This window comes from Parambassis ranga, chromosome 2 (genome assembly GCF_900634625.1).
Source record: "Parambassis ranga chromosome 2, fParRan2.1, whole genome shotgun sequence".
Lineage (NCBI taxonomy): Eukaryota > Metazoa > Chordata > Actinopteri > Ambassidae > Parambassis > Parambassis ranga.
This window is the reverse complement of record NC_041023.1, coordinates 5,500,740-5,516,405: the sequence shown is the minus strand read 5'-3', so window position 1 is coordinate 5,516,405 and position 15,666 is coordinate 5,500,740. Positions and strand designations below refer to the sequence as shown.

The 15,666-nt window shown below is 44.1% G+C and overlaps 1 protein-coding gene across 3 annotated transcripts in view; it reads left to right on the top strand.

Moving 5' to 3' along the window:
* ext1c (exostoses (multiple) 1c) overlaps positions 1-15,666 on the top strand; it is a 59,018-nt gene that overhangs the window by 3,203 nt on the left and 40,149 nt on the right. For all 3 annotated transcript variants that reach the window (XM_028400526.1, XM_028400528.1, XM_028400527.1), the window contains exon 2: positions 4,487-5,880. In XM_028400526.1, coding sequence (XP_028256327.1) covers positions 4,934-5,880 — 947 coding nt within the window. In that variant the 5' untranslated portion in view covers positions 4,487-4,933. The remainder of the gene's footprint in view (positions 1-4,486; positions 5,881-15,666) is intronic.

Genomic DNA, 15,666 nt, shown 5'->3' with positions numbered 1-15,666 from the left:
GAAAAGAATGTGCCGTTATCCATATTATGAAAATAGCCTCATAAAAGAACCAGCGCGTGATTAAGTTTATGGTCGTTACGGTTGCGAGGTGGTCAAGCTAATGGAACAAAAAAAACCTCAGCAGCTGCATGGAGACAGGAAGAGAGATTATTTCTGTAGGACTGAAACACATATACCTGCTTACATATGCACCACTGTGTGTGGGAGCACACCTCCATTTCAAAAAGGGCAACGAGGAGGTGAGGACAGAAAATAGAACACGGATCACATCACAAACCTTTAATGCAGGCCTGTCAGGGTTTGTGTGCACCACAGTGAAATTCTTTGGTTTGCCACAGACTGACTGCACACTCACACACTCACACACCGACTCCTCAGGCTGTCAAAAAATCATGGAAATCATACCCTGCTATTCACATAGCCACATTTCAGGTCTAAAACAAAGAAACACAAAGGAAGCCACAAAAATCTGGCTTTTGTCTGCAGTGGGAAAGGGTACAAATCACATCATTCTGCAGTAGCTTTTCTGCCTTTATTGCCTGTATGTATGCACCTTTGTCCAACAATAACTGGCCTATTCAGCCATATGTGTGTGAGGCGGTGTCGGACCTTCCAGTTGTCACACACAGATCGCATGTTAAAAAAAATGTTTTAAAAAATGGCTGCAATAACACAAACGGCACAGCACAGCTCTCGGCTGGTCCTCGGTCACACTGTCACATCTCTCAGGCCTGTAATGACAGAGTCCGGCTTTTAATTTTAGCTCGCCTGAGCCTTCCACCTCACCACAAGATTTGTGTTTTCTTCGGAACACTTTATTTTGCTGAACTAATATGTCGCCAGCAAAAACACAGATGCCAGATGTGCATTTTAAGTAGTAGTTTTGACATGCGCTCACACACGCTCAGGCGCACACAGCCGCAAAAAAGGAGAGAGGAGAAAGTCACAGCGAGGCCTCCTGCTGTCGAGTGTTTGCAGCAGAGGGCAATTTGTGTCAGTGTATGGTAGACCTCCATCCTTCAGGTGCACTGTCTTTACAAGCTAACCATATCATTTAGGGAGGAATGGAAATCTAATTTTACCGAGCGTTTGGCTCGTCTAGTGTCAATTTACAACCTGCACTATGTCTGCCCAGATCATTTGAGACGTAATAATGCTGCTGCTGCTTCCCTTACAGTGACAATGACTCTGCTACCTGGAGAATGACTGTAATGGCAGCAGATTTCATTTTCAGCATTTTACAATGTCACTTGTGGTGCTGTGGTGAGAAAACAGAAAATGGAACAAATAAAGGAAAAAAGCCAATCTGTCACTGAGTGACAGCGATCTCTTTATAAAAAAATATCCTATTTGGCGAGAGGGGAACGCAAATCGACAGACGCTGAATTTTCCCCGCAGAAGGCCATCATCGGCAACATCCATTTCAGAGGAAGTCAGTTTTCATTTTCTGTCAAAGCCGGCGCGACCACTGCTGAATAAGCTGCTGTGCAAACACAACTCAGGGGCGACGTAGGATGACAAATCTCAATTCTATATCCCTGAATGACTTAATAGTGTAGTTCTGTTGAGGCATAATGTAGGCAGCAGTTCAGGTATGTCTGTAAGACCATCAGACAGAAAGAGAGGGCAGGAAGAGGAGCTGTGTCCAGCTGTCACCCTTAAAAAAAATCAAACATCGAGTCGGTCTTTATCTGGCTGTTCTCTCCTTTTCTGCCTCGTAATGTCCTCTATTATCACCCTTCAACTTTTGACCATTGACTTCCTGCCGTCCTTTCCATTTGCTCTACTTCAGGAGCCTCTGTGTTTTGCTGCTCTGATGAACCAGCACCTTTTTGTTCTTTTCCTAATGCTGTGTGCATTTCTACATTTCTTTGCCCTGCACACTCTAAATGAACCTTCCTAGAAGTTTTTTTTTTTTTTTTTTGCACTCGAGGCGAGCGGATGATCAAAGAAATGTCGGCCTTGCGTCCTCGTGTCTATTCATCTCACTTTTACGATGGAAGAATGACAGAAAAAGAAAGACACAGCATTGTTTCTAAGTGACACCCTCCACTCGAGGCCTATTGTACAAAGATGGAAGGCAGGATTCATGTGGATGGAGGACAGGAGGCACAGATTGGAAACAAATGGCGGAAGGTGCTCTAACTCCAGCCCTCACCTTTCCTTGAACCCCCTCCTTCCACCCTCAGGCCCTTCTATTCAATGAGCCTTGTGGCTTTTTCAGTGCTAGTCACCCAACCATAATGATCCATCATTGATCCATGACAGAGGGACACTCACCACTTAAAGTCACTTGCATGTGTGTGTGTGTGTGTGTACGTCTTTCTCAATGATTTGCAGCTTGAAGGACCCCCCTCCCCCCCGGTCAGGTCCGAGCAAGCTGCAGAATTTCACTGGCATACATTCATCATTTTATGCTTATTGTTAATGGCCACATTCAGTCATTGTGCGGTTTGTCCTTGGACACAAAAAGCACACATCCACAGAGGCCTTCACACCTGGAAGCTGCACAGGCAGCATTCTAAATTGGAACACATTTCAAATGTGAGCTTGGAGTCACTTTTATTGAGGTAAAATTAAATTAAATATGTCAAGAGACAGGTTTTACTGTGAAATGCCATCGCCTATTGATGATCCAATAGTAAGCTAGCTCAATGTAAACATCCTTATGAGACTGTTGTGTTTGCAAGAAGTTGGGTCCTCCCGCCAAATGGCTTGGCAGTAGATTAGATAAGGCGACGAAATCAATTCTTCATGCCCATCATCCTCACCGTCATTATAATGATACCCTCCATCACTTTTCTATTACACCTTACCGCCATCACTATCAATTATCCCCACAACCACAAATCACCAGGACAGAGCTCACACACACCTCTCACCGGGGTGTATCCTGAAGAAGATTGAGGTCTAATTGCGTACTTTGGTGGTAGGAGATATAAAGCATGAAAAAAAATAAAGAAAGGAAAATCAATGCTTTAACTAAAGGAGCAAGTGAATTATTGATGAGGAGCATGTAATGGGATCCCACGTGTCTATTTCTCCCCAACTTGGACTTCTTGCTGCTCAGACAGCTTCAGCCAGAAAAGAAGAAACAAGGCAAGGTGCCAAAAAACACCTACTAAAAATCTCCACAGGCAGACTAAATTATCTGTGACACACGTGGACAGATTTTGGAAAGACGTGCTGCTGCTACACTTACCAACTTTATTCCAAATTGTTTTAAATTCAGAATTAAATTGGCAAAATTGTCTCTGCTGGCTCGCTTTGACAAGCTAGTATTATGTAGCTTCTTGCAGTTTATAGAAGGGCAAAGGGCAGTCACTATAAACACTTATCTACCAACCAAACACAGCTGTTAACGGCTGATCTCCATAAAAACTGGAAGCTGTCACCTACAAAGGCATTCACACACATTCGTTAGTAGATGTTTGTGCATTTAGACATGAATTCCCTCTCTTGGTTTGAGCTTGAGGAATCAGGAGATGCACTGTTTACCCACATCATCAGTGCGCTGTTTGTTTTATTGCTAGAAGAGGAAGGCTGGCATAACTTCGACTTGGCCTTAGAAGAGGCAGAAAGGAGGAATGTGAATGTGAGGTAGAGAGCGAGAGAGCAGCCAGGTGAGACCTGAAAGCTGCCTTTGTGTGGCAGCTGGCAGTAAGAACACTGTCCTTCACTGTGAGGTGTGTCCTCTCTCTCTCACACACACACACATGTATACTGTACAGAGTTATGGGGGATGTTTGGCAAAAATATGAGTTTGAAAAACCGTTGCAAATGTAACAGAAACAGGCTTCACTCAGTCCCTCCGCGGTGAACGGACGTTTCAGAGCTATGAAGTGGCTCTGTTTTCCCTCTGCTCTTCCAAATCTGCATTTCAGATGCTAAACACTCTCTTATTTTCTCCTCCACTGCACCTCAACTGTATCTAGTCCAGTCCAACTGGAGCTTGAAGAGCATGATAACATTTATCGCAGTCCGCTGCTCCCAGTTTAGCGTTCAGTCAAAGCAAAAGACTATTCCAGATGTCACATCATGGCACATACGAGCCTGTAAATATCCATCTTTTTTTCCCAGGAGCCAGAGAGAGAGATGACGAGGAGATGGTTTTGATGTGTGGGTAATCACAGTTGGATGCCTCTTGGAAAGTTTCTCCTCATGAGCTTCAGCTGAAGAGCGATTTTGACAGCTTAAAACACTCCGCTGCCTGTGAAACTTTACCCAGCTGTGCTACGTTCACTGCCACTTTATTATATGTGTGTTTGTGTGTATTAAATATGATCAGGGTTGCAGATTACATTTGTCTAACCAAACTGAAAAGCGATCCACATGAAAGCTTATACCCATCAGGCTGTGAAAAAAGTGTTGGGGCATCTGTTGAGACAGCAGTTTCACAACTTACTGTATGTCTGAGTGTTAGTGGCGGAGCTGCAACTCCTGTCTGTGTACTGATGTGTATTCTTGTTTGTTTACTTCTCCCCAGGAGGGGCCCTGCAGACAGCAGTCGCGCCAGGCATCATGAGGCAGCGAGCTTGGCCTGTGAGAGCGCAGAAATCACCCTTCATCACTCTCAGCCAGGCTGGACAGCGGAAGAGATGCACACAGCAGCAGAAGCAGCGTATGCTACAGCAGAGACAGGCTAACGCACACATCTGAGAGGACAGCGCAGAGCAAATGGGGAAGGCAGCAAGAGGCTGAGACAGGGGAGTCAGTAACTCAGATTGCATCATTCTCAATGGCCAAGTGGACCGGGCCACACTCAGAGGCAGTGATGTCCTTGTTAACACATTGTCCTCTATTAGAGGCTCCTTGTTAGAAGTCACAAGTTGGTCCCCAACCCCTGTGAGGCTACAGAGCTGAGGGGCAGAGGAGAAGAAAACAGAGGACTAGAGAGCGACAGAGCGGAAAAAAGAGACTGTGACGGGCCCCCATGCAGGCGCGTAAGAAGTATGTTCTGCTGGGCTTGTGTGCGTGCTGCTGGCTGGTCCTCTTTTACTGGGGTGGAGGAGTCCAGCTACGTCTGCTGCGACTGCTGACACGCCAGCAGGGTGAGGTGGTGCGCCCCTGGCCCAACTGGACCGACCGGGCCTTCTTACCCCGCTATGCCCACTTAGATGAACTCCAGACCGACCCTGGCACGGCTGAGTCGCCCCGCCAGCGGCGCCAGGCGTGGTCGGCCATTTATAAAGACAGCCGTTGCCGCATGGAGACCTGTTTTGACTTCTCCCGGTGTCGTCGCCGAGGAAGGGAGGGGTTCAGGGTGTACATATATCCATCTGAGAAAAATGACAGAGTGTCGGAAAGCTACAGGAAGATCCTGACGTCTATAGGTGAGTCGCGGTACTACACTTCGGACCCCCGTGAAGCGTGCCTGTTCGTACTTGGTATAGACACCCTAGATCGGGACCAGCTGTCAGGACAGTATGTGCCCAATATGGACGAACGAATCCGTGGTTACCCTTTGTGGAACGACGGGCGGAATCACCTGATATTCAACCTGTACTCAGGCACGTGGCCTAACTACACAGAGGACCTGGGATTCAACATCGGCCAGGCCATTTTAGCCAAAGCCAGCCTCAACACGGAACACTTCAGGCCCGGTTTCGACGTCTCCATCCCGCTCTTCTCGAAGGATCACCCGCAGAAAGGCGGAGAGCGGGGCTGGCTGGTGAGGAACACCATCCCGCCACGGAGGAAGTACCTGCTGATGTTCAAAGGGAAGCGTTACCTGACAGGCATCGGCTCAGACACGAGAAATGCTCTTCATCATATCCATAACGGGAAGGACATCGTGTTGCTGACGACATGCCGCCACGGGAAGGACTGGGAGAAACACAAAGACGCCCGCTGTGACCACGACAACCTGGAATACGAGCGGTAAGGCACATGTAGACGTGAGTCAGTGTGGGGAGGATTTATGGGAGCCAGTAGCTGTTTTTATGAATAGGAAATACACAGCGGTGATGTTCTACTTGCCTCCTTATTTAACTTTACATGCTGTTTTATTGGTCTTTTAGATGGCACAGATTTTCTACAAGCAGTGTCAGCAGCAGCTTTTGTGTCCCACGGGTTATTTTTGTCGCTCTTTCATTGCTGCACACTTTTTGACTGTTTGAGTTTACGACGTTTGACAGTTGCTTTTGAGATCAAGGAGTTTAGACGCAGACACACGTCTCCTCTGGAAATCTCTATTCAGGTCGCTATTTACAGTAATTCTCTTAATGTTGTATTAGTGAGTGTGAATAGATCGAACAACTCTCCGAACAAGTTTTTTTCCACTGTACATTTGTGTGTTTACTGCTATAAGATTAGGAATAGAACTTAGCTGCAGATAATGCTGCTGTGTGTAATGAGCCAAAGCAAAGGTCACCACCAAGAATGGCTTTGTAAAATCTCTGATTATTATTTTTTTTACAATGTTTTTCTTGCTATTGTTGCTACTTGCCATTTCCACTCTAGTCAAGGCAAACAACTGGAGTGGATAAAAGACCCAAAGAAATTAGATTCCGACCGCGTCTGGGGTGATTTATTATTAAAGCCAATTAATTTTAGCATAAGACCTTTGGTGAGCTTTGAAAACAGGTTGTGCAAAGGCATATACTGCTTTAAAGTATATGTTCACTTCAGCTCCCTGCGCTCTACAGAAGCCTTTTATGTGGGTGGATTTCAAATAAGAGCACCATTGTAGAGTTAATAATGGAAAGCTTTAGGAAACACACCCATCTGCCTAATACATGTTGCAGCAGCAGCAGCTTGGTAAACACACACAGTGTACTTCTTCTACTCAGACAGGGCTCAAAATAGGAACCTTTTTTCATATCTGCAATAAAGCAAGACATATATATGTTTACAGTGCTTCATATATATCGGCCTTATTTTGACTCATCACATCAGCCTGTTTCAAAGTGTGATCTTCACAGCATGTGTGTGTGGAAGTGTATAATGGCAGAACCAAAGAACCTTTTCTGAGGACCTTATATCACAATTGTTGCTGCACATCAGGCTGGAAAGGGTTACACAACCAGTTCTAACGAGCTTAGACTCCACAAATCCACAGACAGACACAATGTGTACAAATACAGGTAATTCAAGTCCATTGTTGCCCTCCTTAGATTACTCCAAAAACCATTTATGTAACAGGCCACAAAGTTACAAAGCAACCCAGGGTAACCTCTAAGCAGCCAAGGGTCTCTCTCACATTGACTAATGTTAAAGCTCATGAATCCGCCATCAGAAGAACACTGAACAACTACAGTGTGTGTGTCAGAGCTGCAAGGAGAAAGACACTGCTCCCTGTAAACAACACACTGCTGCCTGTCTGCAGTTTGATAGCAAAATCCAAAACACAGACGAGGGTCATACAACAGAAGGTGGCTTGGTTACAAACACAGGAACGCATAAGATGATCTGGCAGCGAGCGAAGGGACGCACACACATGATATACACGAGGGAGGACAAGACAGGTGAGACACATTAGGGCGGGGCAGGTAATCAACAAGGAGGGAAACACAGACACACATTTCTCACATTACATGCTGGTGGTGGTTTGTTGGTACTGCATCCCATTTAATGAAAAGGGAACTGCCACCAAACCTGCGGTGCATCTTTCAATTTCAGGTTTGGGGTGGGAGTTGTTACCACGGCAACCAGGAACACAGCGCTTTCAGGTGGCTGTGACCTTTTTCTAAACCTAAACCACAAAATGGAAGTGAACAGCAAGTGAAAATGAAACACCTTTTTTTAGGTGACACACTTCCAGAGGGGTTCACATCTGCAGTTTATAGACCCGGTAAAACATGGAGTGAGCTTAGAGCACATTACATCAATGACTGCATGCTATAAACAAGTCATTATTGGAAGCTTTCAGGATTTTTTTCCTCCTGTTTATTAGAAATAATGACGTGATTTTTACCTGCTCTATTGCTGAATGTTACATTCCACCATACAGCCCCACAGCAGCAACTTCTCAGTTTCACTCCTACTTACTTGCTTAACTTACACTTTGCAATAAAAGTCTGTGAAGCTGAAGTGCTGACAGAGCCCCTCATTATACAGTCTGTGCCTGTCCATTCATAGACAGCGGGGTAGTCTGATGGTGCAGAACACTTGAAGTCAGGAGATGATGGATTTCTGTGAAAGAAAGAATAAAAAGTGAAAACCATGGCTCATTGCCGCCAACACTATAAAACTGTGAGCAAAATTTGGAAGGCTTGTCAACTTATACGGCCTGATGCAAAGATAGTTTTCAGACATAGAAACGGTTCCTCCAGGATCTGGTGGTGGTGGTGGTGGTTCGGACCTCTCCCAGCTGTGCTACCTTTAGCCTTGTTTACATTGGGTCCGGCTGCACAGGGATGGAGCTGCTTAACACTGTATGAATGAGCTCATTTATTCCACACAGCCCACTACTCAGACACCCGAGCGGGCAGGAGAGTGACAGCAAGCAGGGGAGGATAGTGTGGTAGAGGAGGTGGGGCTGTCCCATGTTGTTGTAGTTTGCAGTAGATTTGGATACGAGGGTGTGAGAGTGTGAATGGGGCAGAGACAGCTGCTGTTTTTGTAAGGGGAACACAAAAACCTGGATGATTATTTTCCCCCTTTTGAATGAAACCTTTCTCTCTGGAAACCTTTTAGCCTTGAAAAAAGAGAGAGGTGTGAAGGATAGATGTGGAGGGGGTGGAGGGAGGGAGGGAAGTTGCTGGATCATTTCTCTTTTTTTGCATCCTTTGAATCTTTCTTCGGGGATTTCTGAGAGGGGAACATGAGAGCCGTGAAGGCCCGTGGAATCAAAATGAATGAAGAAGAAAAAAAAGCAGGAAAATAAATAAACTGCATGAGCAGGATTCAGGCCATGTAGTGACACATCCTCACTGCACCATCTGTCTGCTGTTATCCACATTCTCCCTCCTTGGTTTCTTTTCTAAACAAAAAAATCCAGGAAAAACCAGATTACTCCCTATAACAGCCTTTGTGTGTGTGACTGTCACTGCAACGAGCTTGTGTGTGTGCGTGTGTTTACACGTGTGTGAGATTGTGTCACGGTCAATGAGGCTCTTAGAGGGTGGCACCAGGTTAATGAGCGCTTGCATCTGGTACACCAGCAGATTAGCCTTGAGGGACCTGGACAGCCAATGACCTGAGCAACCAACAGAACAAAGGGCACGGGGAGGAGGAGGAGGAGAAGGCAGAAATCAGGGAAGCATCATGACATCATTTTTTATAAGAAACACCCCTTTTTTAAAAGAAAAATGAGTTTTTAAATTGATAATAATACTGCTAACAGAGAACATATTGTACTGTGCCTGTACAATGTGCACAACTTTAAATAAAGCCCTTAACATATTCCCTCTTTAAGTGGGTGTTGCAGCTCCAGCTCTTCATTAAATATAAATGGCCTCTCACTGAGAGAATTTAAAGATGGTTTGAACGCGCATAAGTACGTTTTTTTCTTCTCATCATGCAACAGCAATGGGTGAAAAGAGTCCACGGTTCCACCTGGTTCTTTGTGCTTCAGATTCAGCGCAGGTGAATCGTTAACATTGTGCAGGAGTTCTTTTTAGTGTCGGCATGTGTGAGCCTGTGAGAAGTTCTTTAAACTCACAAATCAGCTCTTCCCACATACAGCGTCTTTGTTGCACTATCGTCAGTTTATCAGGGACAGTTTCTTGCTCAAATGAGAACTGGAGGTGATTATATAAAGTACAGAAACACTCATTCAGCAAAACACAGCATCGTGCATTGTGTATTTTCCTTGGATTTATGTTTAAACTGCTTGAATGTTTCAGTGTGATAGGAGTCCGAAAGAAAAGCTCCTCCTGAAACATTAATGCCCTGTGCTGCTGCATAATTTACATTTTATTGGCTTTATGAAACAATGATCAGCACGGTTATTAGAAAAGTCCCTTTTAAAAACTTTCGTTTAACCACCTTTGTCCTCACCTTTCTATTACCACACTTTCAGTTCTTTAAAGTACAGAATGATTGGTAAATGGTACCCAAAAATCCCATTAAAATCTGCCATAGGGGAGAAAGAAATCTGAATAGGAACAGAAGGTGCCTGGAAATACTTTTTTTTTTGGGGTCTTTTGAAATAGTGTGTAACTTAGGTTGTGCGTGCGAGTGCATGTGCATGGATTATAGATGATAGGAGGGAAAACAGAATGAAGTAAAAAAAAAAAAAGGTTGGAGATAGGACACAGTGGTACCCAAGGCGTTAGAGTAGTGAGACAGAAAGGAAGAAAAGAAGAATGTCATGTGATAAAGATTACAAAAAAAAAATGAGGAGAAGACTGAGGGATACCGCAGGCAAGTTAAGAAGAAGGAGACAGGGCAGGAGGGAGGGAGGGAGGGTGACAAAAAGTGGGAGAGAAAGAGGGAATTGGAAAGAGAGGGGATACTTGAAGCGAGGGAGAAGCAGCGCTGCAGCCTAATGGCCTAGTTTCCCTCACTTTAGAGAATTCTCTAAGAAAGGGAAGGGAAACGTGCGCTGTACAGTGAATGTAAATGAGCAAGAGTGTGAAAAACAGAGAGAGAGAGAGAGAGAGAGAGGGATGTCTCTGACACACAAAGGTACCACAGAGAACACAAAGTTGTGTGTGTTTGATTGTGTAACAGCAGAACAGCGTCGCTCTCTGTTAAATGACCTTGGTGCTTCTGAGGGCTTGAGCTGGAAACTGACGGGTCATCATTCACGACACCCCAAGGTTGTTGTAAAAAAAAAAAAAAGAGTGAGCGGTCCGACTTTAAAACCTCGTTGAGGACGAATGCAGCATGATAATCAGACTGCGATTGTGCGTCTGTGATGGAATTGTGTATGTAAATGTGGTATAATTATTCCTACAGTGTAAAGGATTTCACTGTGCTGCGTGAAAAGGGAATCAGTGCTGGAAAGGAAAGCAGCGTTGGTGTTAGCTGCTGGCAGAAATTAAAAAAAAAAAAGAAAGAAAGTCAGCACAGTTACTACTTCCATTATACAAGCAGGATCTAAATGAAGATGTGGGTGTGTACATGTTGCACTGTTGTGTGTTTGCCTGGATCTGTAAACGAGAGAGAGTGTGATTTAAGATTTTGGCAAACCAAATAAGAAACGCTGCAGCCCACTGTAATTAGGGGTTTGTGAAATTGTACCTCTGAAGATGCTGTGTGTGTGTGTACGGTCGCTGCGGCCTATCTCGGCTGTCTCTGTTTAGAATACTTGGAAAAGAGCAGCAGCCTTGCGATTCTCTGGCACTTGTAAACTCCATCCTCTGTTCTCATGTCGTTTATGGTCCAACACATCAGTCTTCTCCTCTCACTGAGCTTTTGTGGAGTCTGGTCACATATAATGATCAGAGGAGGCCTCACTGTGCAGCAGAGGTCGTATCCAGGTCATGAGACCAAATTGCTACATGGTGGTGGTCACATACCCGAAAGAATCTGAGGTTTGAGTCCCTGAACGCCACCAGCCGCTCTGTTTTTCCTTGCTCTTAAGTGTTCTTTTGGCCCGCGGTTAACTTTTAAGGATTTGGCATAAATTCCTACTGCTCCTCCTAGTTAGGGTTCGGCATTAAACACAGGGGAAAGGGGTTAGGTAAAGATCGTTTAACATAGAAAGCCGCTCCCGTATCATCGCTATTTTCGGCTGCCATCGGTATGGGTCCCCGCCATCATGAACACAGATGCACACATGTTCCGTTTTCAAGGACTGACTCTTTTTTGCGCCTTGTTTTTGAATGATGTCTTGTAAACTCTCTGTTTTGGTGAACCCACACTCTCACTTTGTTGCACCAGTCAGCATCTAGTGGCAACTTGAGGAACTGCAGATTCATTTACTGGAGGTTTGGTGGAGACTCCAGAGTTACTTGATTTCTTTTTAAACATTCATAAACGTCCCAAATTGCAGTCAGCAGGCTTCAGGGGAATCTATTGTGTAATCTTTATTGATAGTAATGTAATTAATTTGAGATGAATTTCTTCGTCCCAGCCAAATATTTAGATTTATTTCTGCAACATATCTTCATACACTCTAATAGGAATTTATGGGGACAGATAAAGCTCAAGCCAAGGGATAATTTGTTTTGTCTTGGATCTGTCCTTTATCAAATTCCACCATTTATTTGATGATTATTAGTTTTAGCCATAAGTTTAAGAGCAGTTTGCAAGGTCACAAAATCAAGCACTTCAGCTGCTGGGAATGATGTCTTTGGCTGTGATGTGAGCTTGGAAGAAGGCTCAGTGTTGGCAGAGGTTTTCAACTCACTGAGCCTTTTCAGACGACAGCTCCCCTGACTGCTCATCTGAAGGGCAGAAAAAAACCACAGCTCTCATTCCAAAGTCTTGAAATATTGTTTTCTTGGTCAACCTGCTTGTCATTTCTTATTAAATGTTTGTGGTCCAGTGTTTGTGGCCTCATTGTTCTCCCAACCTCTCCCTGGCTGTTTCGAAAAAACTCGAGCCTCCCACATCCTAACTGCTACTATTTCATTTTAAGTTTCTCGTAACTCTGACTGCTGTTTTTTTGTTTTTTCTTAAATGGGTTATAATTTATCCGCCTTGTCTGAGGGCGTTCAATGTGACAAACCCTTGTTGTTTACACCGTCACACTGGCAAAACCAGCACTGCTGGAGCCGCACCACAGCGTGAGTCAGTCCAGGTCTCAGCCGCTCCGTGCTGCACAGACTGTTGAAAAACCTCAGCAGTGTTTTTCATATGCAAACACAAACTGGGACAAAAGGCAAACACCCAAAACAGTATCTGCCCCTCCCAATATTTATTTAACATTCAGAAGGTCTTAATTTTAATCCTAACTGCAAATCTAATTGCTGTAATAGACACACTGTGAGAGGGCTGCACGCCTACGCGCATGTGAATGGATTTTTCAGCTTACTCTAATTTGTTTCTTGTGTTTTCCTGCACAGCCTCCTCTTCCTCCTCCTCCTCTTCTTTTTTTTTAACACTGCACTGTACAGCGTCTTCCTACAGTGGAAGCCTCATACCATCCTTCAGAGCTCCAGTATGCATAATTTATGAACAGACCCTGCTTCTCCATGAAGGCAAACTTTTTTTGACAGCACAGCTGTGTCTGTATGTTTCACACAATTGTCTTCAACATGCCATTGTGTTACTCACATGCACATGAATGCCCATATGCACGCCGAGGAACAGTCCCCTCTTTGCTGTCCTGGTAAACTATGCATTCCAGCTTTGACACCATGCCCCCCCCAGCCCCTATCCCATCCTCCACCAGTCCATCTCCCTTCGTACATGCTTTGATGAGACAGCATGTGAAAGGTTAGGAGAGGAAAGGTCTTACACCGCGTGTAAGCCTCAGTGAGGTTTTATCTAATCTGCACCTGAAGAAGTGACAAATGAAGAGTGTTGAACCTTAGCATACTTCTAGCAAACGTGTTACATCCTGTTGTCATGTACTGACATTATTTCATTTTTATTATACACAGTGCTGCTGTATATAATAAAAAAAGTTTGTGAATTTTCTATGTTTCTGCATAAATACGACCTCCATGTGCAGACATAACAACAACTAAAGCTTTCTGTTAGCTGCCGATCAGTCGTCCACAATGCCTCGGAGGAATTTTAGCCCATTCTTCAGTGCAAAACAGCTCCAATCTCAGATGTTGGGGAGGGATTCCACTCATGAACTGCTTGTTTCAGGTGCTTCCATAACATTTCTGTTGGAATAAGGTCACAATTTTGCTGCATGACCCACTGTGTCTTTAGCCCACAGACACATGTCTGACATTTTCTTGTTAAATTCACTGGTATAATTTGGAATTCAATGGTCCATGAATGCTGTGATATCAACCTGGTTCAGATGCAGCAGAACGGGCCCAATCTGTGATGATACTACCACCGCCATGTTTAACAGATGCAGCAACATTCTTTCTTTCAACATTAAAGCCACATAGTTCTGGTCTCATCTTTACATCATATTTATGCAGAAGGAACACACATTTTTCAAGCAGCACTGTAAATAATTTGTGGCAAAGACCCTAATTCTGTACATGGCAGCAGTAATACATCACTTTTGTGTATCTAACTCTGAAGTAAAACATTTCACTTGAGGCAACTGATCTCCTTTTATAACCAAAAAAAATCATAAATTCTACTCATATACTGCAGCTAACACAGTCCAGCTGTTTGAAGGGAGATCACCTTACCTGTAATATCCTCTGTCTGTTGGTTGACCTCGCTGTGCTCACTTATTACACACACATGTGAAAACAGTGATGATTTAAACAAAAAAAAAAAACATCTGTTTTCATCGTCTTGGGTAATTTGGAAAAGCAGCAGCAGTAGCTCCGAGGTCACACGCTTACAAACCATGACTGGTGAGAAATCCTGGCAGGGTTCATCTCAATTTATTTCAAAGGATTTCAAGATGTTTAATCCAGGTAGACTGGATAAGTGGGGCTGTGCTCTTACAGTAGGGGCTCTGTTTCTTGCTGATAATGTGAGAGTGTTGGCTTAAAGTTATGACAGAGTGAATATAATCACCAGTGGAAGGTTAACCAAAGCCGTATTTAATAACATTTGGCTCTGGGGAGCTGATGATAGCTTAGAGATTCAATCATTCGCCTCTTAGTGAGTTAGATTTGCACAACTTATGATGTTGGGAATCAAATGAAAACAGAAATTTTTCTTTTTCTTTCTACATTTTTTTTTCTTCAGCAAGTCCAACAAGAACATGTATTTCTTTAAGGACGGATGAACTTTACTTTACTGCTGGTTTTGAGCTTGAAAGTCTGGCGGAATAAGTGAAGCATGCAGCTTTTTCCTCTCAATCAGCAGACCTCATGCTTTGTTTTTTTTTTTTGCTCTAGTATTTATCGAGTGGGTGGCTCCAGTCTGTCAGGTGCATATCAGGTTTTTCAAGGAAGACCGTTTGGCCCCGGGGCTCACTCACTAGTGTGGATGTCCTCTTAATGGGTACCATTCAGTGCCCTAATCGGGCCCTTTATCAACCCCTGCTAACACCACAGCGATCATAGCAGGAAAAGCCTCCAGCGACCGTGCTCGCTTTTGTCCAGGCCAACTGGAGCGTAAAAGCTTTGACAATGACAATGCAGTAGGGAGAGAGACAGACAGAAAGAAGCAGAGAGAGAGAAAAAGAGGGAGACATCTCTCATTCCTCATGGAGTTAAGGAGCCGACCCACAGCTCCGTGGCCTGATTTTCACTTGTTTACACTTTTCTGATCACATCTATTTGACCTTTAACCTCATCACCACATACCGCGAGAGTCTGTGGGTTAGTAATTATGGAGGCAGGAGATGGGTGATTAGTGAAATCTCCTCATCTTTGTTTCATGTAGTTTTGAGAAACTGTGCAACATCAGATAATGAATCTAGAGGGGAAGACACGTTTATTTATGGCTAATTAACTTTTAAAAACACTTTCTTAAAAGCACTCAACCTCAACAGAAAGAAAGCTACGCAGAAAGTGTTGGGATGGGTTTAGAAGTTCAAATCATTAATGTGAGACAAAGCCAGCAGGCAAATCATTACTTACAGACACACGGCACTCAGGCCAGATTTGCTGCAATTAGGCTGTCCCAAACACACACTGAGGAGCTTTTCGAGCACTTCCTTACAGGACTCCTAAATTGCCTGAGATATCTGCTCCAGAATTAGGTCAGAAAATATTGTGTAGTGTTAGTTTGCTATAA